This window comes from Apodemus sylvaticus, chromosome X, assembly GCF_947179515.1.
Source record: "Apodemus sylvaticus chromosome X, mApoSyl1.1, whole genome shotgun sequence".
Lineage (NCBI taxonomy): Eukaryota > Metazoa > Chordata > Mammalia > Rodentia > Muridae > Apodemus > Apodemus sylvaticus.
The window spans coordinates 11209473-11236708 of NC_067495.1; the positions used below are offsets into that span (position 1 = coordinate 11209473).

Below are 27236 nucleotides of genomic sequence, written 5' to 3' on the forward strand. Positions count from 1 at the left end.
CCTTGGAGCAAGTCCACTCTTCATTATCAGAATATTTACAGTCCAGAAAAAGCAAGCAAGCAATAGCAAGTCAGCCAGTCAGCAGCAGAGCATGTTTGAGGGACAGCAATGTAGCATCATTCTGTGCAGGGAAGGAAGGGCGACAGGACAGTGAAAAGAAGGTATGGAACCTTTAAAAGATGGAAAAGGAAAAGACATAGACACAGACATGGTGCCCGCTGAAAACTTTAGTTTATCCTAATGAGCCCCACGCCCGACTCTAAAATTATGCTGGATAAGAAGACCTATCCACAAAAGGCAAGTGTAATAATCAGTCTGGGCTAGGTCATGACGTGACAGCCCTCAATTCTTAGCAGCTCAACAAGCTTTCTTCCTGTGGCTTTCTTTGTTACTTGTCAGGAGTCTGTGCTCTCTCAATGACATGACTCATCTCTACCCAACTTCTGAAGAGTTGGAGTGTTCCCACCTGCGGCCCTGCCAGGATCCACAGTAGCCCTGGACATGGAAGCCATACACACAGCACTGTATTTAAAGATGATGCTTTAAGCGTTTTGTCAAGTAAATTGACTTAGAGGTCACCTTAAATTAGAGGTGTCTTATTCTCACTGAGCTTTTAAGTAACACCATGACCTAATTTTGCCTTTACGTGCTAGCACTAAGAAGAATTCTAGCTTTAAATTAGCAATGTCTCCTAAGGTCAGTTTTTGAGATCAACTCCTAGCCACATTTTCCATGAATGTCAGCATTTAAATTCTTGTATATCAATCCTTCATCATCTTCCTGTGAACCCATAGGTAAGCTTATGGGAAAACACACTTTGGATTCCATTCTTTTTCTCTCTCTTTCTCTCTTGTTAATTAGATATTTTCTTTATTTACATTTCAAATGTTATCCTCTTTCCTGGTTTCCCCTCCGAAAACTCCCTATCCCACCCCCTCCCTGTGCTCAGCAACCCACTCATTCTCATTTCCCTGTCCTGGCATTCCCCTCCACTGGGGCATCAAGCCTTCTCAGGACCAAGGCCCTCTTCCCCAGGTGTGTCATAGTAGAGAAAGTGTGTAAAATCTCTATGCTTCAACATCCTAGCCTGTAAAGCAGAACGGATAGATGTCCTGAAAATTAAATTAGATGAAATATCTAAAGTTCTTAGCTAATAATAGTAGCAGGAAGATGGTAGCCCAAGTCCGTAAGGGGATCGACAAGTCCCTTGATCCCAGCCAATGTGCAATGGTCATGCAATGTGACTATAGAATGATTTCTGTTGCTTCAAGTCATTGAGATTTAAAAAAAAAATCTTTGACAATTTCATATAATGTATTTGGATTATTTTCCATCCTTTCCCCCTATTCTTCATAAATTCACCCCACTTCCTTAGTTACCCAACTTTTTACCTCTTTTTAAAAAATCCATCAAGTTCTTATTTCTTCTGCCCATATACACTATATACAGGGCCATGTGCCTGAGTTTGGTTAGCTGACTACTATAGCAAAAGTGGATCCTCACTAAAATAGAAATTGACATAGGAAGTAGGAATCACTTTCCATGGTTTTCTCTATATACACAGGTAGAATATATCCTTATTTTATTTTATATGCATGGATGTTTTGCCTATGTATATGTCTGTGTACAACATGCATGTCTAGTACTCTCAAAGAGAGTATTGGATCTCCCTGAACTACAGTTGCAGACAGTTGTGAGCCACCATGTGGATGTTGGGAATCAAACCCAGGTCCCACGGAAGAGCAGCCAGTGCTTGTAATCAGTGACCCACCTTTTCAACCCCACACCTATATCCTTTTAAAAGAAATGTTTCAGTGTATATGTATGTGTCTGCATGAGTCTGTGTGCACCACTGGCTTACCAGGGGCTCACAGAGGTCAGTGGGCATCAGACTTCCCGGAGCTGGAGTTACATGTTGTTGTGAGTCATATAACATTGTGCTGGGAACTGAAACCAGGATCTCTGCCAGGTCAATAAGCCCTCTTAACCACAGAATTATCTCTTCAGCTCCCACATCTGTCATTTTTCTCCCTCAACTTTTGTTATACTCCACCTTCTTCCTTATCTATTTAGTTTTATAGTGTCTTAGTCGGGGTTTCTATTCCTGTACAAGCATGACCCAGAAACAAGTTGGGAAGGAAAGGGTTTATTTACCTTACACCTTCCAAACTGCTGTTCATCACTAAAGGAAGTCAGGACTGGAACTCAAGCAGGTCAGGAAGCAGGAGCTGATGCAGAAGCCAAGGAGGGATGTTTCTTACTGGCTTGCTTCCCCTGGCTTGCTCAGCCTGCTCTCTTATAGAACCCAAGACTACCAGCCCAGAGATGGCACCGCCCACAAGGGACCCTTCCTGCTGCCTTGATCACTAAATGAGAAAATGCCTCACAGCTGGATCTCATGGAGGCACGTCTCCAGCTGAAGCTCCTTTCTCTGTGATAACTCCAACCTGTGTCAAGTTGACACACAAAACCAGCCAGCACAATTGACCCCTTGTCAACTTGACACACAAACACATCACTATTAAGCCTCAGCCCTTACTTTCTTATTCATCCCCAAGATATAAATTACTTTAAAAGTCCCACAGTCTTTACATATTAAAAGTTCAATCACCTTAAAATGTCCAATATCTTTAAAATTCAAAGTCTTTTAAAAATTCAAAGTCTTTTAACTGTGGCCTCCACTAAAATACTTTCTTCCTTCAAGAGGGAAACACATCAGGGCACAGTCACAATCAAAAGCAAAATCAAACTCCTATCATCCAATGTCTGGGATTCAACTCATGATCTTCTGGGCTCCTCCAAGGGCTTGGGTCACTTCTTCAGCTCTGCCCTTTGTAGCACACAGCTTGTCTTCTAGGCTCCAGCTGCCTGTACTCCACTGCTGTTGCTGTTCTTGGTGGTCATCACATGACACTGGCATCTCCAAAACACTGCTATCTTCCACTGTAATTAGGCTTCACCAATAGCCTCTCATAGGCTCTCTTCATGGTGACAAGCCTCTGCTCCTATGAATGACCCCTTCAAGTCCTGGGCCATCAATTGCACCTGAGGCTGCACCTTCACAAGTGGCCTTCCGTGACCTCTCACTGTGCCAAGAGCCTCAGCTGCTCTTCATGACTTCATGCCTTCAAAACCAGTACAACCTGGGTGACTCTTACACAGTACCAAGTCCAGCCACAGCACAAGGTACAACCTTGGCTATCTCTGGAAAACAGCCTATGTGTGCTCTTAGAAAACACTTCCAAGAAGATTTCACCTCAATGATGCTCGTCTCTTCTTAATCACCACTAATTTCTTAGTTCCAGCTAACCAGCATCAATAGTCCCAGTAATGTAAAGGTTTTGCTTTAGTGGTTCTGGTATCTTGTTAATCACAGCTGATTCTTCAGCCCCAGCTAACCAAACCCACAGAATCTTCATAATCAAAACAGTAACAGCCCTGATAAGAGTCTTAAATTTTCCCTCTGAAATTTCACAAGCCAGGCCTCCATTTTCTGCACTGTTCTCTTTTTTTTCCCGATATATTCTTTCTTTACATTTCAAATGATTTCCCCTTTCCTTGATTTCCCCCTCCCTGAAAGTCCCATAAACCCTCTTCCCTCCCCCTGTTGCCCCATACACCGTGCCTTCCCACTTCCCTGTCCTGGTATTCCCCTACACTGCTGCACTGAGCCTTTCCAGAACCAGGGGCCACTCCTTCCTTCTTCTTGGGCCTCATTTGATGTGTGGATTATGTCTTGGGTATTCCAAGCTTCTAGGCTAATATCCGCTTATCAGTGAGTGCATACCATGAGTGATCTTTTGAGACTGGGTTACCTCACTTAGTATGATGTTCTCCAGCTCCATCCATTTGCCTAAGAATTTCATGAATTCATTGTTTCTAATGGCTGAATAGTACTCCATTGTGTATATATACCACATTTTTTAAATCCACTCTTCTGTTGAGGGATACCTGGGTTCTTTCCAGCTTCTGGCAATTATAAATACGGCTGCTATGAACATAGTGGAACATGTATCCTTATTACATGCTGGGGAATCTTCTGGGTATATGCACAGGAGTGGTATAGCAGGATCTTCTGGAAGTGAGGTGCCCAGTTTTCAGAGGAACTGCCAGACTGATTTCCAGAGTGGTTGTACCAATTTGCAACCCCACTAGCAGTGGAGGAGTGTTCCTCTTTCTCCACATCCTCTCCAACACATGCTGTCTCCTGAATTTTTAATCTTAGCCATTCTGACTGGTGCAAGGTGAAATCTCAGGGTTGTTTTGATTTGCATTTCCCTGATGACTAATGAAATTGAGCATTTCTTAAGGTGCTTCTCAGCCATCCGAAGATCTTCAGGTGAAAATTATTTGTTTAGCTCTGTACCCCATTTTTAATAGGGTTATTTGGTTTTCTGGAGTCTAACTTCTTGAGTTCTTTGTATATATTGGATATTAGCCCTCTGTTAGATGTAGGGTTGGTGAAGATCTTTTCCCAATTTGTTGGTTGGTGATTTGTCCTTTTGATGGTGTCCTTTGCCTTACAGAAACTTTGTAGTTTTATGAGTATGTAGTTTGTCAATACTTGATCTTAGAGCATAAGCTATTGGTATTCTGTTCAGGAACTTTCCCCCTGTGCCCATGTCCTCAAGGGTCTCCCCCAATTTCTTTTCTATTAGCTTCAGAGTGTCTGGCTTTATGTGGAGGTCCTTGATCCACTTGGAGTTGAGCTTAGTACAAGGAGATAAAAATGGATCAATTCGCATTCTTCTGCATGCTGACCTCCAGTTGAACCAGCACCATTTGTTGAAAAGTCAAGCAAATCAGTAACCTTCCTATACTCAAAGGATAAGCAGGCTGAGAAAGAAGTTAGGGAAATGACACCCTTCACAATAGCCACAAACAATATAAAACATCTTGGTGTGACTCTAACCAAACAAGTGAAAGATTGGTTTGACAAGACCTTCAGGTCTCTGAAGAAGGAAATCTAAGAAGACCTCAGGAAATGGACAAATCTTCCATGCTCATGAATTGGCAGAATTAATATAGTTAAAATGGCCATCTTGCCAAAAGCAATCTACATAGTCAATGCAATACCCATCAAAATCCCAATTCAGTTCTTCACAGGGTTAGAAAAAGCAATTCTCAAATTCATCTGGAATAACAAAAAACCCAGGATAGCTAAAACTATTCTCAACAGTAAAAGAACTTCTGGGGGAATCAGTATCCCAGACATCAAATAATACTACAGAGCAATAGTGTTAAAAACTGCATGGTATTGGTACAGTGACAGGCAGGCAGATCAATGTAATAGGATTGAAGACCAAGAAATAAACCCACACACTTATGGTCACTTGATCTTCAACAAAGGAGCTGAAAACATCCAGTGGAAAAAAGATAGCCTTTTCTGCACTGTTCTCAACATTATCTTCCACGCTCCTACAGAACTTTCCACAGAGCTCTTAACACCGAATGGCCCCTTTTAGCTCAAAGTTCTAAAGTCCTTCCACACTCCTCCCCAAAACGTGGTCAGGTTGTCACAGGAAAACCCCACTACACTGGTACCAATTTGTCTTAGTCAGGGTTTCTATTCCTGCACAAACATGACCCAGAAGCAAGTTGGGGAGGAAAGGGTTTATTGAGCTTACACTTTCACACTGCTGTTCATCACTAAAGGAAGTCAGGACTGGAACTCAAGCAGGTCAGGAAGCAGGAGCTGATGCAGAGGCCATGGAAGGATGTTCTTACTGGTTTGCTTCCCCTGGCTTGCTCAGCCTGCTCTCTTATAGAACCCAAGAACACCAGCCCAAAGGTGGAACCACCCACAAGGGGCCCTCCCCTCTTGAATACACTATACTACTAAGGAGCTTAATGAGTTTGCTAATTCATTCAAGCAGAAGTCTGGGGAATATTCATGGGAATGGATTTTAAGGGTGTGGGATAATCGTGGAAGGAACATAAAACTAGAGCAGGCTGAGTTTATTGACATGGGCCCTCTGAGTGGAGATTCTAGGTTTAATATGGAAGCTCGCACAGTTAAAGCAGGTGTCAAAAGTTTGTTTGAATGGTTGGCTGAAGTGTTTATTAAAAGATGGCCTCCTGAAAAGGAGTTGGAGATGCCTGATATCCCTTGGCTTAGTGTTGAGAAGGGATTTTAAGGCTTAGGGAAATTGTAATAGTAGAGTGGATACATTGTGTAAAACCTAATCTTCCACAATGGGAAGGTCCAGAAGATATGCCCTGCACCAGTCCTATAAGACACAAGCTAGTAGGAGGGACACCAGCACATTTAAAGTGTTTTTTCCTTGCCTTTTTCCTTGTGCCAGACCTTAGTTGGAGATGCTGCTGCTCAATTAGATGAATTAAATTCAGTGGGTTTAATTGGGCCCTGAGTTAACAAGGGCCAGGTGGCAGCATTGAATCACCAGAGACAAGGTGATCATAGTTATTATAATGGACAGCATAGACGAAACAATGTTTATAATGACATACCCCGTAATGGGCAGCACAAGAGAGGTGGAATTTATAATGGCATGACTCTTTGGACCTTTGGTACTGGCTAATCAATCATGGTGTTTCCAGGCATGAAATAGATAGGAAACCTACTGCATATCTGTTTGATCTGTATAAGCAGAAAAATTCTCAAACAAATGTAACAAAGGCTCCATTGGATCATGGCAAAAGGCAATCTCGGCCAGTGAATCAATTTCCAGACTTTAAAAAGCCAATAAAACAATCTATTATACTCTAGTTACTGATGATATCATCTATTTCTGTTCTATATTTTCCTTTTACTCCCGTCTGTCTGTGTTGTCTGTCAGTCTATCTGTTGTCTGTCAGTCTGTTATCTGTACATCTATTATCTTTTAGTCTGTCTGCCCATCTGTCTGTCCCTCTGTCTGTCCATCCGTCTGTCTGTCCATCCGTCTGTCTGTCCCTCTGCTCATCCGTCTGTCTGTCTGTCCATCCATCTGTCTGTCTGTCTGTCCATCCATCTGTCTATCTGTATTGTCTGTCAGTCTGTTGTCTGTCGGTCTATTTGTACTATTATCTTTTAGTCTGTCTGTCTGTCCGTCTGTCTGTCTGTCTGTCCCTCTGTTCATCCGTCTGTCCGTCCGTCCATCTCTGTGTTGTCTTCAGTCTATTATCTGTACATCTATTATCTTTTAGTCTGTCTGTCCATCCGTCTGTCTGTCCCTCTGTCCATCCGTCTGTCTGTTCCTCTGTCAATCTGTCTGTTCGTCCGTCTGTCCATCCATTCGTCTGTCCGTCCATCTATCTGTGTTGTCTGTCAGTCTATTATTTGTACATCTATTATCTTTTAGTCTTTCTTTCCCTCTGTCTGTCCATCTGTCTGTCCATCTGTCCCTTTGCTCATCCGTCCATCTGTCTGTCCATCCATCTGTCCATCCATCCATCTGTCTGTGTTGTCTGTCGGTCAGTCTGCTGTCTTTCAGTCTGTTATCTGTACATCTATTATCTTTTAGTCTCTCTGCCCATCTGTCTGCCCATCTGTCTGTTCATCCATCTGTCTGTCCCTCTGTTCATCCATCTGTCTGTCTGTACATCCATCTGTCCACCCATCCGTCTGTCTGTCCATCCGTCTATCTGTATTGTCTGTCAGTCTATCTGTATTATTATCTTTTTGTCTGTCCATCCGTCTGTCTGTGTTGTCTGTCAGTCAGTCTGTTGTCTGTCAGTTATCTGTACATCTATTATCTTTTAGTCTGTCTGCCCATCCGTCTGTCCATCTGTCTGTCCCTCTGTCCATCCGTCTGTCTGTCCATCCATCTGTCTGTCCCTCTGTTCATCTGTCTGTCCATCTGTCCATCCATCTGTCCATCTATCTGTCTGTCCATCTGTCTGTCTATCTGTATTGTCTGTCAATCAGTCTGTTGTCTGTCAGTCTATCTGTACCATTATCTCTTAGTCTGTCTGTCCATCTGTCTGTCTGTTTGTCTGTCCCTCTGTTCGTCTATCTGTTCATCCATCTGTCCATCCATCTGTCTGTCCGTCCGTCCGTCTGTCTATCCATGTTGTCTGTCTGTTGTCTGTCAGTCTATTATCTGTATATCTATTATCTTTTAGTCTGTCTGTTCATCTGTCTGTCCGTCCATCCGTCTGTCTGTCCCTCTGTTCGCCTGTCTGTCCATCTGTCTGTTCATCTGTCTGTCCATCCATCCGTCTGTCTATCTGTGTTGTCTGTCAGTCAATCTGTTGTCTGTCAGTCTATCTGTACTATTATCTTTTCGTCTGTCCATCCGTCTATCTGTGTTGTCTGTCAGTCTGTTATCTGTACATCTATTATCTTTTAACCTGTCTGCCCATCTGTCTGTCCATCTGTCTGTCCCTCTGTTCACCCGTCTGTCTGTCCATCCATCCGTCTGTCTGTCCCTCTGTTCATCCGTCTGTCCATCTGTCCATCCATCTGTCCCTCCATCCGTTTGTCTGTCCATCCGTCTGTCCATCTGTATTGTCTGTCAGTCAGTCTGTTGTCTGTCAGTCTATCTGTACTATTATCTTTTAGTCTGTCTGTCCATCTGTCTGTCTGTCCATCCGTCCGTCCATCCGTCCGTCTATCTGTGTTGTCTGTCTGTCTGTCTGTTGTCTGTCAGTCTATTATCTGTACATCTATTATCTTTTAGTCTGTCTGCCCATCTGTCTGTCCATCTGTCTGTCCCTCTGTTCATCCGTCTGTCTGTCCATCCATCTGTCTGTCTGTCTGTCCCTTTTTTCATCCGTCTGTCTGTCTGTCCATCCGTCTGTCCATTCATCCGTCTGTCTGTCCATCTGTCTGTCTATCTGTATTGTCTGTCAGTCTGTTGTCTGTCAGTCTATCTGTACTATTATCTTTTTGTCTGTCCATCCGTCTATCAGTGTTGTCTGTCAGTCAGTCTGTTGTCTGTCAGTCTGTTATCTGTACATCTATTATCTTTTAATCTGTCTGTCCATCTGTCTGTCCATCTGTCCGTCCGTCCGTCTGTCCATCCGTACATCCGTCTGTCCGTCTGTCCGTCTGTCTGTCCGTCCATCCGTCTGTCTGTCCATCCGTCTGTCTATCTGTATTATCTGTCAGTCTGTCTGTTGTCTGTCAGTCTGTCTGTACTATTATCTTTTTGTCTGTCCATCCGTCTACCTGTGTTGTCTGTCAGTCAGTCTGTTGTCTGTCAGTCTGTTATCTGTACATCTATTATCTTTTAATCTGTCTGTCCATCTGTCTGTCCATCTGTCTGTCCCTCTGTTCACCCGTCTGTCTGTCCATCCATCCGTCTGTCTGTCCCTCTGTTCATCCATCTGTCCATCTGTCCATCTGTCCGTCCATCTGTCCGTCCATCCGTTTGTCTGTCCATCCGTCTGTCTATCTGTATTGTCTGTCAGTCTGTTGTCTGTCAGTCTATCTGTACTATTATCTTTTTGTCTGTCCATCCATCTATCTGTGTTGTCTGTCAGTCAGTCTGTTGTCTGTCAGTCTGTTATCTGTACATCTATTATCTTTTAATCTGTCTGTCCATCTGTCTGCCCATCTGTCCGTCCGTCCGTCTGTCCATCCGTACATCCATCTGTTCGTCTGTCCGTCTGTCTGTCCATCCATCTGTCTGTCCCTTTGTCCATCCGTCTGTCTGTCCGTCCATCCGTCTGTCTGTCCATCCGTCTGTCTGTCCATCCGTCTGTCTATCTGTATTATCTGTCAGTCTGTCTGTTGTCTGTCAGTCTGTCTGTACTATTATCTTTTTGTCTGTCCATCCGTCTACCTGTGTTGTCTGTCAGTCAGTCTGTTGTCTGTCAGTCTGTTATCTGTACAACTATTATCTTTTAATCTGTCTGTCCATCTGTCTGTCCACCTGTCTGTCCCTCTGTTCACCCGTCTGTCTGTCCATCCATCCGTCGGTCTGTCCCTCTGTTCATCCATCTGTCCATCTGTCCGTCCATCTGTCCGTCCATCCGTTTGTCTGTCCATCCGTCTGTCTATCTGTATTGTCTGTCAGTCTGTTGTCTGTCAGTCTATCTGTACTATTATCTTTTTGTCTGTCCATCCGTCTATCTGTGTTGTCTGTCAGTCAGTCTGTTGTCTGTCAGTCTGTTATCTGTACATCTATTATCTTTTAATCTGTCTGTCCATCTGTCTGTCCATCTGTCCGTCCGTCCGTCTGTCCATCCGTACATCCGTCTGTCCATCTGTCCGTCTGTCTGTCCATCCATCTGTCTGTCCCTTTGTTCATCCATCTGTCTGTCCATCCATCTGTCCATCCATCCGTCTGTCTGTCCATCCGTCTGTCTGTCCATCCGTCTGTCTATCTGTATTATCTGTCAGTCTGTCTGTTGTCTGTCAGTCTGTCTGTACTATTATCTTTTTGTCTGTCCATCCGTCTACCTGTGTTGTCTGTCAGTCAGTCTGTTGTCTGTCAGTCTGTTATCTGTACATCTATTATCTTTTAATCTGTCTGCCAGTCTGTCTGTCCACCTGTCTGTCCCTCTGTTCACCCGTCTGTCTGTCCATCCATCCGTCTGTCTGTCCCTCTGTTCATCCATCTGTCCATCTGTCCATCTGTCCGTCCATCCGTTTGTCTGTCCATCCGTCTGTCTATCTGTATTGTCTGTCAGTCAGTCTGTTGTCTGTCAGTCTATCTGTACTATTATCGTTTTGTCTGTCCATCCGTCTATCTGTGTTGTCTGTCAGTCAGTCTGTTGTCTGTCAGTCTGTTATCTGTACATCTTTTATCTTTTAATCTGTCTGCCAGTCTGTCTGTCCATCTGTCTGTCCCTCTGTCCGTCTGTCCGTCTGTCCATCCGTCTGTCCGTCTATCCGTCTGTCTGTCCATCCATCTGTCTGTCCCTTTGTTCATCCGTCCGTCTGTCCATCCATCTGTCCGTCCATCCGTCTGTCTGTCCATCCGTCTGTCTATCTGTATTATCTGTCAGTCTGTCTGTTGTCTGTCAGTCTGTCTGTACTATTATCTTTTTTTCTGTCCATCTGTCTATCTGTGTTGTCTGTCAGTCAGTCTATTGTCTGTCAGTCTGTTATCTGTACATCTATTATCTTTTAATCTGTCTGCCAATCTGTCTGTCCGTCCATCCGTCTGCCTGTCCATCCGTCCGTCTGTCCGTCCATCCGTCCGTCTGTCCGCCCGTCTGTCCGTCTGTCCGTCCATCTGTCCGTCTGTCTGTTGTCTGTCAGTCTGTCTGTACTATTATCTTTTTGTCTGTCCATCCGTCTGTGTTGTCTGTCAGTCAGTCTGTTGTCTGTCAGTCTGTTATCTGTACATCTATTATCTTTTAATCTGTCTGCCCATCTGTCTGCCCATCTGTCTGTCCCTCTGTTCATCCGTCTGTCTGTCCATCCGTCCGTCTGTCTGTCCCTCTGTTCATCCATCTGCCCATCTGTCCATCTGTCCGTCCATCTGTCCGTCCATCCGTTTGTCTGTCCATCCGTCTGTCTATCTGTATTGTCTGTCAGTCAGTCTGTTGTCTGTCAGTCTATCTGTACTATTGTTTTTAGTCTGTCTGTCCATCTGTCTGTCTGTTTGTCCCTCTGTTTGTCTGTCCATCAATCTATCCATCCGTCCGTCCATCCGTCCGTCCGTCCATCTATCTGTGTTGTCTGTCTGTCTGTTGTCTGTCAGTCTGTTATCTGTACATCTATTATCTTTTAGTCTGTCTGCCCATCTGTCTGTCCATCTGTCTGTTCCTCTGTTCATCCGTCTGTCTGTCCATCCATCTGTCTGTCTGTCCCTTTGTTCATCCGTCTGTCTGTCTGTCCATCCATCTGTCCATTCATCCGTCTGTCTATCTGTATTGTCTGTCAGTCAGTCTGTTGTCTGTCAGTCTATCTGTACTATTATCTTTTTGTCTGTCCATCCGTCTATCTGTGTTGTCTGTCAGTCAGTCTGTTGTCTGTCAGTCTGTTATCTGTACATCTATTATCTTTTAATCTGTCTGCCAATCTGTCTGTCCATCCGTCCGCCTGTCCATCCGTCCGTCTGTCCGTCCATCCGTCCGTCTGTCCGTCTGTCCGTCTGTCCGTCCATCTGTCCGTCCATCCGTTTGTCTGTCCATCCGTCTGTCTGTCTGTATTGTCTGTCAGTCAGTCTGTTGTCTGTCAATCTATCTGTACTATTATCTTTTAGTCTGTCTGTCCATCTGTCTGTTTGTCCCTCTGTCCATCCATCTGTCCATCCATCTGTCTGTCCGTCCGTCTATCTGTGTTGTCTGTCTGTCTGTTGTCTGTCAGTCTATTATCTGTACATCTATTATCTTTTTGTCTGTTCATCCATCTGTCTGTCCATCCGTCTGTCTGTCCCTCTTCGTCCTTCTGTCCATCTGTCTGTTCATCTGTCTGTCCATCCATCCGTCTGTCTATCTGTGTTGTCAGTCAATCTGTTGTTTTTCAGTCTATTATCTGTACTATTATCCTTTAGTCTGTTTATCTGTCTGTCTGTCCCTCTGTATGTTCATCTGTGTTTATCCCTCTGTCCATCCATTCATCTGTCTGTCCATCCATCTGTCTATCTATGTTGTCTGTCAGTCTGTCTGTTGTCTGTCAGTCTGTTATCTGTACATCTATTATCTTTTAGTCTGTCTGCCCATCTGTCTGTCTGTCTGTCCCTCTGTCTGTTCATTCGTCTGTCCACCCACCCGTCTGTCTGTCTGTCCCTCTGTCTGTCTGTGTTGTCTGTCGGTCTATTATCTGTACATCTATTATCTTTTAGTCTGTCCATTTGTCTATCCGTCTGTGCTGTCTGTCTGTTGTCTGTCAGTCTGTTATCTGTACAACTATTATCTTTTAGTCTGTCCGTCTGTCTGTCAGTCTGTCTGTTGTCTGTCAGTCTGTTATGTTATCCGCCCATCTGTCTGTCTGTTCAACCATCCGTCTGTCTGTGTTGTCTGTCAGTCTGTTGTCTGTCAGTCTATTTGTACTATTATCTTTTAGTCTGTCTGCCCATCTGTCTGTCCCTCTGTCTGTACATCAGTCTGTCTTTATGTTGTCTGTCTATTGGTCTGTCTATCTGTTGTCTGTTCATCTGTCTGTCCATCTGCCATCTTTCAGCCTGTCTGGTCTATGTTTTCATCAGTCCGTCCATCTATTGTCTGTCTGTCTGTCAGCCTTTGATATATAATAGCCTTAAATAGAAAAGAGAATATTTTTAAAAAATATGTATTTATTTATTTTATGTATGTGAATACACAGTCGCTGTCTTCAGACACAGCAGAAGAGGGCATCGGATCCCATTACAGATGGTTGTGAGCCACCATGTGGTTGCTGGGAACTGAACTCAGGACCTCTGGAAGAGCAGTCAGTGCTCTTAACCACTGAGCTATCTCTCAAGCCCCAGAGGTTTTGTTTCCTTGCTTGTTGTTTTTGTTTTGTTTTTATTCACCTCATATGTACCAGATAGAAAGTAGATTTTGTTGATTATCTTTTACCCAGGAAAAGCACATTCCTTTAAAAGGTTTCAAAGCTCAGTTCCTTTGTGATTTATTCATGGTCAAGTTTACTGTTGCCTATGATTGCAGAAAAGCCAGAGGTGGTCCAGCAGAATGGAGCACCTCATAATGAATACAGCAGGTAGCTAACAGCAGAGATGTCTGTAATGAATTGGCACTGAAAATCAGGAGGATCCACTAAACTCTACAGACCCTTATACACCAGGTACGGATTAACTTCCATGTGACTAGAGGGCCGTGGTGGTTTTCAGTCAACCAAGACCCAATCCATACACCTGATAGATGGTTAAATAATATTTTTTTCTTATCAACCAACACAAACATAGCTAAAATTTAGGTTACAATCTTTGGGAAAAGATAGATGATTTATTCTTATACCTTGGATCATCCCATCCCCGTCTGGCTCTGAAGAGTGATGGTCGGCTTTTTTGCAAGCAATTATATTGTTATTCAAGTGGGAATTTCATAACTAAAAGGAGGAAGTGATGCTTAGCAATCAAGTAGTCTAACATAATGGAAAAAACTGGTACTTGTTTAATATTCAAATACAATTGTAGGATTTATGAAGATGTTTTGAACTTGACATTTTAATATAAATCAGACTTGCCTACTGTGTGATCCTCTCGAAAGAATCAAATTTCAGAATATAATGTTTGGGGATTTTTCCAAAAATTAGACAAGCACAATCCATTTGTTGTTCGTTCCCAGGATAAAATCTCCTACATTAACTCGGAGTGACTTCTCATCTGTTATTCTTCTTGGTACTGCCTTTTAGTCACAAAACAGATATTTGGAGATTGAGTTCTTTTTAGTACAATTGGAGATATTCTGTTCTTTGTTGTTGCTAATATATTTCTAGGAATTGTGTAGACTAAAGTCCTCATTTACCAACACAGCATGTGAGACTATAGCATTCAAACAATCTCAAGCCATGCTTGACTGGTTGGTCATTTTCTACATTTTAGAAATTTCCAATGGTCAAACTGCCCAGCCTCTGTCAGCATTTCTTTTTGTTCTGCAGAACAGCACTTAATGTTGAGAAATCATGTTATTTTATAATTTCACTTCTTCCTCATGAAAATGTATCACACATGCCCACGCACGTACACACACACACACACACACACACACACACTTCAAACAATGGCTGTCATTCTTTGAAAGACATAAATGTTTTTAAATAAAATAAAATATATAAATTGAGCTATGATTTTTTCAAGAAAAGTAACCTTTTCTTTGTGGGGGACAGGGTACAGAGTCTGGACATGTGGAGCAACCAAGCCTCAAATTTATAATTCTGACTCAGCCTCTTGAGTGCTTTACTGCACTGAAGCACCAGAACACCCAACTCATCACTTTTTTTTATAATATATTTCTATATATTTTAAATAAAATTCCACCACTCTGACTTTCCTTTTTCTCCTTCCAGCACCCTATTTTATTTGAATTTAAAAGTGATATACCAAGATACTTTATCTCTACTGCCACCCTTACCCAACCATTCTCAATGCATACTTTGGGTCCATGAACTTTATTTAATCTGCTAGTGGAAAGAACATAGATAGGCCCGGTTGCTAGAAAATGGAGATTTAATGTTGACAAAGCCTTCTATTAACTGTGGGACTTCTGCTTGTCAATCTTTCCTTGGACAGTTTTCTTATCAACAAGCTTAGGATTAAAATGGTATTGTGCTGTTCTTGAGATGTATAGAAAATGTTTGGCATAGTAGTAGGTGCTCACTAAATGGTTGCTATTTCTGATTTTACCATTTGCCTTCAGTGATGTGCTGTGCATCCATGCTAACAACCAATTCAGCCCAAAACATATGCTCACAGCTCCATGCATTACCTAGACAGGAAGGTCTGTAACTGATGGATCCGTTTAGAACAACCTTCTTGATAAAAGACAGGATCTTTGCTAGTTGGATTCACCCTTTAATGACCAATTCAATAAAAAAGACACAGGAAAAGCTCACTGATTTCAGCATCAAAGCAAGCTTTAATAGCCATCTCTAAAAGTTATCTTCAGATCATCTTGTCCCCCCACACCCCGACTATTTATATACAATGGCTGCAAGTATCCAGATTCCATAAACATGATATTGCAAAAGCGAGAAAAAGTAAGAAAATCACTTCTAGCCTTATTTTCTCATTTTAGATTTGTTACTAAAGACAGATCTCAGTATCTGTTACTAAATTCTAAGAACTAAGTACGGAAAGAGCTGTGCTGGGGGCTGGCAGCTCGGGGCTTGGGAATGAAAAAGAAGGAAGTTCTCAAACAAGAAGCACATGTGCGCTCATTTTCCATGTCATAACCAGAATAACTCAGGATAGATCTCTATTTTGGGAACTATGTTGATATCAACTATTGCCTGCTTATGGGACCCTTTTCCTTCTGGGTCGCCTCATCCAGCCTTAATATGAGGGTTTAGGTCTCGTCTTGTTGCATCTTGTTATGCTGTGCTCAGTTGATATCCCGGAAGGCTTGCCTCTCTCTCTCTCTCTCTCTCTCTCTCTCTCTCTCTCTCTCTCTCTCTTGAAAGGAAACAGAGGAGCAATGGACCTGGGGGAAAGGAGGTGTGGAAGCCGGGCTGGGAGAGGGACAGGAGGGAGGCTGTGGTCTGGATCTATGTGTGTGAAAAAGAATAAAGAAAAAAGGAAAAAAAAAACCAGAAAACCGGAGAAACATTCTTGGAGCAACAGACTCACTACCACTTTTGTTAGAAAGGTATTTTCAGAGTCCTTGTAACTGAAACCTCCCTCTAGCTCAAACTTTGCCACAAATAATTAAAATGGATTCCTATTAATTATACCAAACAAATGTATGTTGAATGAATGAACTAATGCCTGGGGTGTAACACAAAGGGTCTGTCTGGACCTTTGTTCAAGGGCGACAATTCTCATGGTGCTATGTGCACAAATAAGGAAGGCCTTATTTGCCAGAACCAGCCTTCAGTGTTGTAAGGATGTTAAGAGAACAAGGGCATAGCAGGAATATAAGGAGAATCTGAGCTCTCACATCTTCTAGTCCCTTCAAAATGCCCATACAATAGCAAAATTTGTGATCAGAACTAAACTCGTGATTGCGTGATTGCAAGTAGAAACGGAGGGTGAATCCCAAGCACAGTGAAACTCTTTCCCCTGACACTTCCCTTGTAAGTGCTGTGCTTTCTTTACTCTCCTGTTGTTGCCAGGCTTTCTCTCCATCAAGGCCTCTGCCCTCTACTCTTCCTTCCTCATTACCAAAGCTGAACAGTTAGAAATCTTTGTTTCCCTGGTGTTGTGGGGGTGGGGGTGGGGGGGGTGGGGGTGGCAATCAGAAATGCTTTTAGTTCCTAGAAATGAGAGTATCTTTTTTATCATATGTGACTACTCTAGCAGTGATCTACACTCTGTCTTGCATTTTTGGATACCCATAAAATATTGGGTGTGATTTTACTATCAACCCAGTTATTTGGGGATTACAGTTTCTAGGGTTTATATTTTAGAAAGATGGTGATGAAAATGTTGTAATAAAAAAAAAAACAAGTTATTGTCTATACACATAAGAGCTATTTGTGTAGGTATTTAAGCCAAAGAAGAAATGGACTCTAAGCAGGATATGGCTTATCAGGTATACATTTGCTAGAATTCAGTTCAAAATTCACAAGGGTTTGCTGGAGCACACCATTCCTGTCAGTAAATGAATGTGTTTTTCTTTTCCAGCTTACAGACTAGAACTAGAAGACTTAGCCAGCATCATCATAGGAGGATAAGTCTCTGAATTCATCCCTCCTGCCTCCAAATAATGGTTGGATGAATACACTGGGTCAGGCCATCCTACTGGTTCATATCATTCTCTCTACTGTCAGGGAAATCAGGAAACTTTGGTGTGTAAAAGAAACAGAAGGGTAATGCTATTTCTAGCCATGCATCCCATTATGACATAGTTCTGAATGCTTGCACCTGCGTGTTCATTCATTTATTCATTCATTCAATAAGTTGACCTTGAACACCAATTCTGCTAAACACTGTGACAAATGCAGAGTGCTACTTTAACTCCAATCAGTCTAATATTTCTTAGTAGGAATCATCTCTGACCCAGTCACGCTGTTGTGCTGGTGAAACTGGAGTCTACTTCTGTGTCAATACTGTCATTAGGAAGTATTAAGTCACCATCAGCATCACTATCTCCTCTATTAAAAAAGTCTCTTTAGCATGATGCTCAGGTTAAAGATGAAACAAAAAATGAAGAATGATGAGCTACTCTTTGATTTGCTTTTTGGGTTGGGGGAGAGTATAAAAACTGAGTCTTGAGACAACCTGGTATTAAATGTGAAAAGATGACCACACCCAGAGTCGGATGGCCTAGATCTCATTTCAGCTTCTGAATCAGAAGGAAGGTGCTGAACTCATTTGAGCTCCTATTGTTTACCCTAGAACGAGGCCCAGAAAATGCTTTTGCCTTACCCTCTCTGGCATGGCAGAGGGAAATACGAAACAATGCAACATAACAATGTTTATAAAAAGTGCTCTGAAACTGTGAACCTCCATGTAAATGTGTCCTATAACTAGCAACACTCTTTGGAATTCTTTGTGGGGGGGGGGCCTGTGTCATTATGGTTTCCTTTCCTCCACCTCTCCTACTATCAAATGGCAATATCAGGACATTTGGCAACATATACTGGTTTCCCGGTGAAAGAGCTGAGTTAGAAGTTTTCCTTGTTGAAAATGAAGTGGACTCCACGTGGGCCGGACTCTGAGTTGGAGATGCTCTGTTTACTGAGAGTTTTAGCCAAGGCTTCGGGGCCACACAGGAAAACGCCAATTCTGGTGCTTTGGAGAAAGAAAAGAAAGTTTCAGGCTTTGGCATGAGTTGGGTAGCAAAGAGGGCAGTAAATTTCCTATTAAGTTGAGGCCATTCTATTCTGATTTTTTTCCACGAGTGACAAAAATGTTCAATTTACTCACAAGGAGAAGGCTCAGCTGAATATAGAGACAGCTGGCAAACTCAAATGGAGTTAGCATCCCCAGAAAATGAAACCCAAGCAGGGGTTTTGGCAAGTTCTACCACAAAAATATCATGGTGTGCTGGCTGCTTTTGTGTCAACTTGACACAAGCTGGGTTATCAGAGAAAAGAGCTTCCCTTGAGGAAATTCCTCCATTAGATCCAGCTGTAAGGCATTTTCTCAATTACTGATCACGGGTAGGAGGGCCCCTTGTGGGTGGTGCCATCTCTGGGCTGGTAGTCTTGGGTTCTATAGAAAGCAGGCTGAGCAAGCCAGTAGGCAGCACCCTCCATAGCCTCTGCATCAGCTCCTGCATCCAGGTTCCTGCACTGTGTGAGTTCCTGTCCTGACTTCCTTCAGTAATGGACTGTGATCTGAAAAGTGTAAGGCAAATAAACCCTTTCTTCCCCAACTTGCTTCTTGGTCATGATATTTGTGCAGGAATAGAAACCCTGACTAAGACACATGGCTAGTAAGTGAAGCTAAGGCATACTTTCCTGTTGAACTCGAGCTCCCCACCCCCAAATCGGTCTAGTATTTTCAAATCACTGACACACTCCTATTGGGTGCCTCAACTCTGACAGCAGCTTCATCCTCTGAAGTCTTACAGTTGAAATCCTTGTTCTTCAAAATGTGGTCCCCTGCCATCTTAAAAAGCATCATGTTTTTAGTAATGCAGGTTTCTGGGCCCCACTTTAGACCTAATAAATCAGGGTCTATATGTAATGACATAGCAAGGTAATTTATGTGCTCATTAAAGTGTAGAAAGCAAGGGTTCAAGTAAAGCAGGCGTGTCAGACCTGGGGCCAATGGGCCACATACATCTAAGAATAGATAGTCATGCAGCCTGACAGACACATTTGTAGAGCACATCATGTTACAATGGTAAGTCAATGTGTTTGCCACACCTATTTGAAAAGATATATTTAGAGTAAGATATTGAGTTTCTCATGTGTTCTATGTGACAGGGGTTTTCCTTGGGGTTTCATGATGACTAAAACTGAAGTGACAATAGAAAGACACCGTGTCATCTGTCAACTGACTATTTAGTCTCAGCCACTTGGTCTGGAAGTGAAGGTATAATAGTCTTAACAGTAGGCATTAGCTGCACTCACTATTTAAAATCAATATATATAATAGTGACATTTGCATAGCTAAAGAAGAGAAATGCTATGGGTTAGAAGATTGAGAGAATTGCTCTCCATGTGAGTTTGCTATGATTTAAAGGTTATTTGTAAAAATCAGAACTATCAGACATCTGTTGGATAAGAATTCAACCACATCTCCCAGCACTTGGGAGGCAGAGGCAGGTGGATTTCTGAGTTCAAGGCCAGCCTGGTCTACAGAGTGAGTTCCAGGACAGCCGGAGCTACACAGAGAAACCCTGTCTTGAAAAACCAAAAAACCAAAAAACAAAAACAAACAAACAAACAAAAAAAAGAATTCAACCACGTCACAGCATTATGGAAATGTTAATGGTAACTTTTAAACTACAAAGTGCAGTGAGTGCTCGGGAACTGCTGCTTTAGGCAGACCACAAGTTTCAAGAACGCTTGAATGGAGGACTCCTTACTTAGGGTGTTCACTGGCAATGGTCTTGAACTCGTTATCCCAGTTGGGTCGTCCATACAGAGTCTTCTGTTTTAGACCTGTGATCACATCTTTCTCCTCATCATGGTGCACAGCAAAGTGATTGGCCTGCAGCAACGGATATACATTCAGAAAAAAAAAAAAAGAGACAATCACAAATCAAGCTCTTACTATGTAACACACAGAGACATACACATGTTATGATGGTAGGAGATGATATTCTTCCGGAAGAAAGGGGATGAAAGGGTCCTCTGTACACATCTCCTATCAAGGTATTATACTAGACATGTGGGTATCAATAATTCAGTCCCTTATGCCTTTGTAACGTGCCTTTGTAAAAAGGTTTGTAAAAGTTCAGGTGTTCACGAAGAGATCATTTGAAGCAAGACTGCATTAAAGAGAAAATCCTTCTTTTACAATCCAAACAAGGTCAGCCTAAATGAAAAGGTAAAGGAAATATAAGACCAACAAAGATGGGATGACAACATAAGAAGAATAATTGTCCTTGGAATGAGATGTGTCCTTTGTATCTACCAAAAGCTTGGCCCCTAGAGGCAGGTGCCCACAAGACCTTCACTGCTGGGCCAGTTAGTGTAGGCAGTGGATTACAACATTTAGGAGGAGATGGAATGCAAGGCTGTGACGGGAACTCTGCCAAGTGCTTATAACTCATTTTCAAGAGTTGGCCCTCCATTGCTGAATCAAAAAGAAATGAGCCCCAGCCTCTCAGTAAATGATCTAGACATGCAGCTGCTTGTGACTCCTGGCAGGGCTCAAGATGAACCAGTAGGCAGGGCTTTGAACACCTATGGAGCCAAAGGGATACTGATGACAGTCACTCAACAAACTCTTCTTTCCTAGTCCTAAGCTCATAAAGCTAAGAGGTAAACCAAATGACCATAAATACAGTCAGTCATTATTTCTTCCTGTCTTAGACATAACCTGACCTCAAGGTCACATAGAGCAAGTGTTAGCTGAGTACTAGGCTAAAGCAAATAATACCAAAATTAACGATTTCCTCCCTGGTTGATACAAAAGTGTGAAGTTCTGCTTTTGCCCCCAAGGACCATATCACCCTCTAAGAAAGGTAAATTCATACTACAGGGAACCTACACTTGGTCCCTTTCTTGTCTCTTGTCACAAAGTATTATGATAAAATCTACTTAGGAGATAAAGGGTTTGTTTGGCTCACAACTGCAGGTTCCAGTCCATCACTGTGGAGAAGTCAAGGCAGCAGGAATGTCAAACAGCTAGTCATCTCCACAGCCAAGAGGAGGAAGAAAGAAATGCACCCGTGTGGCTTGCTTTCTGCTTCTAAGCTTTCTTCTGTCTTAAATAGTTCAGGTTCCCCTCCCAGGGACTGGAGCCACCTACAATGGGTTGCATCTTCCCACATAGTTAGCAACTAAGACAATCCCCGACAGATATGCCTATATAAATATTTAATCAATTGAGACTCTCTTCTCAGACTGACATTTATAACTAACCATATAGGCCCCAATAAGGCTTCATACAGCATTTCTTAATCTTGCCAATTATAAGACACTTACACTGCTAAATGATCCTGGTGGGAGATTATACTGCATTCAGCTGAAGGCAAGTGACTTATTTTAGTAGTCTCCAAATATTTTTCATGGCACATATTCATGTATATCTGCATATATACTATATATCCAACTCTCTTCATCATATATATGTCAATTTATTTGTTATTAATAATACTTGTTGGATGCCTTCATGCAAATAAGATAATCAGTTCTAGGCTTTTATTCTTCATTGATAAAATTTAAAGAATAATAGTTACTTCATCATAGGGTTGCTGAGAACATAAAATTGGATGACATCTGTATAAACATTAAAAACAATACCTGGAACAGGAATCAGTCTGCAAAAGACTGTAGGACTCCAATCCTTTGATACTTAAGTCTATAAGTGCTGACATTCCTTGCATATTTTTGAATCATATCTAGATTAGTTATGACACATCAGACAATGGAAGCCCTATGTAACTAGTTGTCACACTGTATTGTTTAGGGAGAAATTACAAGAAAAAAAGAATCTATGTTTAGTATGGTTACCTTTTTCCCAAATATTTTGATTAGGTTGTTGGAGCATATAGATGCAGAACCTCAAGTGTATGGAGAATTGACTGAATATAAATGTACTGAATATATCATACAACATACATAACATGTAAATTAAGTACTATATACAAGAGATGGGGATAGATTTTCCTTTCCATTGCCGTTTGATGAGTTTTGTCTACCTGCTTTCAGATTCCAGCTCTTTGGTGGGAACAGTGTTCTAATATCAAAATAGACCGTTTAGTTTGGAATCTAGTCTCAATGGTCTAAATATGATGATACTGAGTGACTATAAGCAGGCTGGGTCACTTGGGTCCATTAGCTGTCCCAGGGGCGGCAGGGGGGCAGAATTTTCCAAAAAAGTAAAAAAGAAGCCAGCCTGCTCTGGACATACAATGAAAGAGCTGAGAACTGGATTCTTGTCCTCACCTGAGATTCATCCCAGCCAGTAAGGTAGATGTTGTAGCTGAGGAAGTCGGCATTGTTCCTTTCCTGCATCTGTGTCTCCAGCAGCTGCAGCAGGTCTGCAAACCACTCAAAGGCATGTGTGTCCCTGCACAGCCAGTAGAAGTAGATCTGAAGAAGAATAGGCCACAAAGCAGATTATATCACCTTCAACAAATGGGTTTCTAATAGTCTAAACTTTTTCATGATGCCCAGTAAGGCCAGAAACAGGTTTTCAGAAATCAGAAGATGTTTGTCATTGTTTCAAGGCAGGGTCTTTAATAGAGCCTAGACTGACCCTAGTTTAAACTCAGGATCCTCTAAGTTCTGCCTCTCAAGTGCTGGCATTGTGGTTATGTATTACCAAACTATATATCCTTCATAGGCTAATTTATACAAATCTTCTCTGACTTTCAAACAGACAGATCAAGAAATAGTTTTCAGGAGCTGCTAGAGAGGTGGTTCGCTGGGTAAGCCTGCTTTTTGCTCTTCCAGGGCACCAGAGTTCTGTTGCCAGCATCTGTGCCAAGTGGCTCACAACTGCTTGTTACTCCTGCTCAAGGGTATCTGGTATACTCTTTTAGTTTCTAGATGCACCCCTACAAATGTGGTGTGTGTACGTGTGTGTACGTGTGTGTGTGTGTGTGTGTGTGTGTGTGTGTGTGTATGAGAGAGAGAGAGAGAGAGAGAGAGAGAGAGAGAGAGAGAGAGAGAGAGAGAGAGAGAGAGAAACACATGGACATAAATAAAAATAAATATTTAAAAGTAAACCAATTCGTTTATGATTTAGGCTTGCAAATATGTAGTTAACCCCCACCTGTGGCTTTCTAGTTTTCCTCTGCTGGCTGCTGTTGCTCTCCCAGAATCCTTGACTTCCTATATATCTGCTCTGAGAAAGGCCAAAGGAATCAACACAGTGGCTGCCACAGGACATCTTCCCTGCCTGGGACTGACAGACCCTCCCAAGGTCCTAGGGGAAAAGTAGTATCACCAATACCTTCTTCACTAGAAAAGAATGAAGTCTGAAGCTGGGGTCCATGGCCCTATCAGAACCAATCTTAACAGTTATTAGAATAATTTGAAGTTTACAAGGCATCTTTCCTCAAGTAACATGTAACAGTCCCCTGGAAATTTATCCCCAGGAGACATCCATAAGCAAGTAAAAAGTTCCATGTCCCCTGCCTTATTCTGCTAAAAAAGCAGTGTATTGAAGAGCTCAAAGTAGAGTCAGTATCATTGTTTAATGCAAGATGACAAGGAAAAATGTTTTCCGTCTGGCCTGTTGCCACTGTCCTCTAATCCCAATGGTTCAGGTCTGTAATCACAACTGTTTTGGAGACTGAGGAGAGAGAATCTTAAGTTAAAGGCCTGCCTGGGCTGCACAGTAAACATAAGGCTAGGCCAGGCAACCTAGTGAGTTCCTGTCCCCATATAAAAATGGAAATGAGTATCAAGTTGAATCTTAGAGGCTCAGCATTTGACTGGTGGGTGTAAGGCCCTGTGCATTCCTTTTGTTTTAAGAATTATGGAAAATGGGGTATTAAATTGTATGTATTTAATGTTTATAAATTTCTAAAAATATGTAAATTTGCAGAGGGAAAACCAGAAAAGAAAATCCAAGGAGAAGGAGGTATAATTCAGGGGTAGAGCACTTGAGTGGCACACTTGAAGCTTTGGTTGACACCCTCAGCACTGTTGAGTGTGTGTGTGTGTGTGTGTACACGTGTGTTCACATATATATGTTCTCATGCATGTGCATACTCAAAGTGTAACTATTAGATTCAGGTTGTAACTACTTCCTCCTTTTCTCAAATTTTATGAATTTATAATATTGCTAGACAAATACAGCATATTACTTTTACTTACAGGTTTGTTTATATATATTCACACTAAAGTACCTTCTACTCCCTAGAGGCCAGCCTGCCTCTCTGGAGTCACTTAAACCTTTTCTTTATTTTCTGAGAGCCTTTCAAAGAGTGATGGTTAATCCAAGCCCTCCAACCAATAAGAGGAACTTACCTTTTTGAGTTTCAGACTGGTGGCATTATCGCAATATTTGTACCAGACAGACTTGAGAATGGAGGCAAAGGGTGTCACTCCAATCCCAGCTCCCACTAACATCACCACCTCATAGCTGAACACATCCTCACTGGCTGTACCAAAGGGCCCATCAACTGCTATCCTGAATGGAAAGGGAAGGGGGTGGTTATAGATGTATTGATCTGCACAGCAGAATACACACTGTTGGAGATGTGCACTATGCTGACTCTAAATGAGGGAATGTGTGAATCGGAAACCTCTATAAAATGGCTTCCATGGAAGTCATTTAATGCCACCACTGGGGTTGAAAGTAAGAACATGAATGATTAGCTAACTGAAAAATCTTTGCTAGGTTGCTATGGATTTTTTCTTTTCCTTTCTCTTCTTTCCCTCTACACACAACAATATGCCTCTTTAGATTTGTTTAATTTTATCATTTGCGTGTGGGTGTTTTGTCTGCATGTATTCCTGCACACCATATACATGCCCGGTACTCATAGAGGCTATAACAGGATAATAGGTCCAATGGAATGGGAGTTACAGATAGTTGTCAGTGCTCAGGCTCGAGCTCAGGTCTTCTGGTAGAACAGTTAATGCTCTAAGGCATTTCTCCAGCTCACGTCTCTCTCTTGTTATGAAAAACTATACTTGATCTTTTGTTTTGTGTTGTTGTTGCTGCTGCTGTTGATGTTGTGTGTGCATATGCAAAAGAGTACATGGGATCAGAGGAAAGCAGGAGTGTCTCTCCTTCAACCATGGTATCTGGGGGCAAGGTTTGGACTCAGGACATCTGGTCTGCACAGCAAGCTCTTATTGATGAAGACATAGAGCCTTTTATTTGCTTGCTTGCTTGGTTACATGCTTGTTTGTTTGTTCGAACTGACATCTCTTGTATCCCAACACTTCAATGTTTCTATCTAGTCAGTGAGAACTTTGAACTCCTGATTCTCCTGTTTCTACTTCTCAAGTCTTAGGATTATAGATGTAGGCTCCACACCTGGCAGGACAATCTACATTTGAAATTCCTAATTGCATTACACATTTATTTTCTACTGAGTCCCTGACATGATTTTTTAAATGACATCATTTGTTTGTGTTAGGCAACTGGAGAGAAAGATTCAAAGCAAAAAGTCTGTTCAAACAAATGATATCATTTAAAATTTAAGAATACCCCTGACATGATTTTTGTTTCTAAGGAAAAGTTAATATAATTTGGCCTTGACCTTTACATATTTAAAGAAAGTTGAGGGTATTACTAATATTTGATCTCAGTTCTTTAGAGTTTACCCAGATATGTAAACATATGTATTAACATACCACGTGCAATTGTGAACACAGAGAAATGACCATGTGTTTTTTGAACCATTGTACTTTGTCACTCAGAAGATCATGTGGTAAGATATGGGGGAATTACAACTATTTAGCCATTTCTCCTAAACACATACACATTTGCAATATGTGTCCCCAAACTCACTTAGGTAGTTTCCAGGCATCTTGGAACTCTTGCTTATCACAGCCACAAGCATTGAATAGCCCCTCCGTCCAGTCTCCCACAATACGGATATGGATGCTAAAAAAGTCTTCCTCAGGAGCAGAGGTCAGTGTGAATGGGTGCCACTCTAGCTTGGATACCTTGGGGCACTTGACAAAAATGTACTGTCCCACCTCCATCTTGAATCCCTTCTTCTTCATCTGAAGCTCGATGGTTTTGAAAGGGTGAGTGACCACCTGTAGAATAAAACATGACCCTGGAAATTGCATGGCCACAAAACATTTGCACTTTCGGGGTTCATATGGATAAAGTACTTAGTTAATATGCCCTGCCCGTGCTTCTTTATTTTGTGACCAACACAGAAGGTCCATCAGCAAATGTATCTGTCACTTGGGATTTGTCCTCAATTGTAGGCTGATGGCTAACCATGGACTGAGGAATGGATACCAAGTCCTAGTCTTCTCCCTTCAACTGGAGACAACTCCAACACTGCCTTTTAGGGTCAGCTGATATTGCAGCTGCAACCACATTGTGGGCTAAGCCAGCCCTTCTCTCTTCCTCATTCTGTCTTTCTTAATGTTTTTAATGTATTTTGCTTGCTTGTTTTGAGACATGGTTTCTGTATGTAGCCCAGGTTAGCCAGAAACTTGTGATGTAGCCTAAGCTGGCCTTGATCTCTTGCTCTCCTACCTCAACTTCTTGGTTACTGAGATCATGGGAGTGTGCTACCACATCTGGTTTTCTTTCTTTATGAGTACGGCCCCTGAGAACACACTCCCAAAAAGCATTTTGCATACAGTTCTCTGTTTCACGGTCTTTGACAGGAAATGGAAACTATCAGTCTGTTGTGATTTCTCTTTCTCTTTGAAGCTAAAGAAGGTACAAAATAAAAAAAAAGGAGTCTCCTGTTCACTCTGTCTCCCCAGGCCATGAGAGAGGACACAGGCAGCTAGATAGAATATGGAGTGTTCCCTGACCAGGTATATTGCAACAGCCCCGAAATGAAGCTAACTATGCTGTCTGTCCTTGTCCAGAATCACACTTAAAAATGCCCAATTCCATGCATTGTTTCAACATTTCTCCTCACTTAGGGACAGCACCGTCCATCTTTCCCCCAAGCCAGTTACTACATTTATCCACCATATACACAAATGAGCACAGAAAATCCATTCCTGT

At 42.2% G+C, this 27236-nt stretch overlaps 1 protein-coding gene across 1 annotated transcript in view; it reads right to left on the minus strand.

Annotated features, from left to right (window-relative positions):
• Positions 1-15400: 15400 nt before the first annotated feature.
• Positions 15401-27236, minus strand: part of LOC127675197 (cytochrome b-245 heavy chain) — a 34065-nt gene continuing 22229 nt past the window's right edge. Inside the window, exons 9-13 of the mRNA XM_052171216.1 lie at positions 26043-26296; positions 24548-24710; positions 22514-22660; positions 19984-20108; positions 15401-18236 (exon numbers count right to left, since the gene is read on the minus strand). Of these exons, the coding sequence (XP_052027176.1) occupies positions 18110-18236; positions 19984-20108; positions 22514-22660; positions 24548-24710; positions 26043-26296 (816 nt within the window). The 3' untranslated portion in view covers positions 15401-18109. The remainder of the gene's footprint in view (positions 18237-19983; positions 20109-22513; positions 22661-24547; positions 24711-26042; positions 26297-27236) is intronic.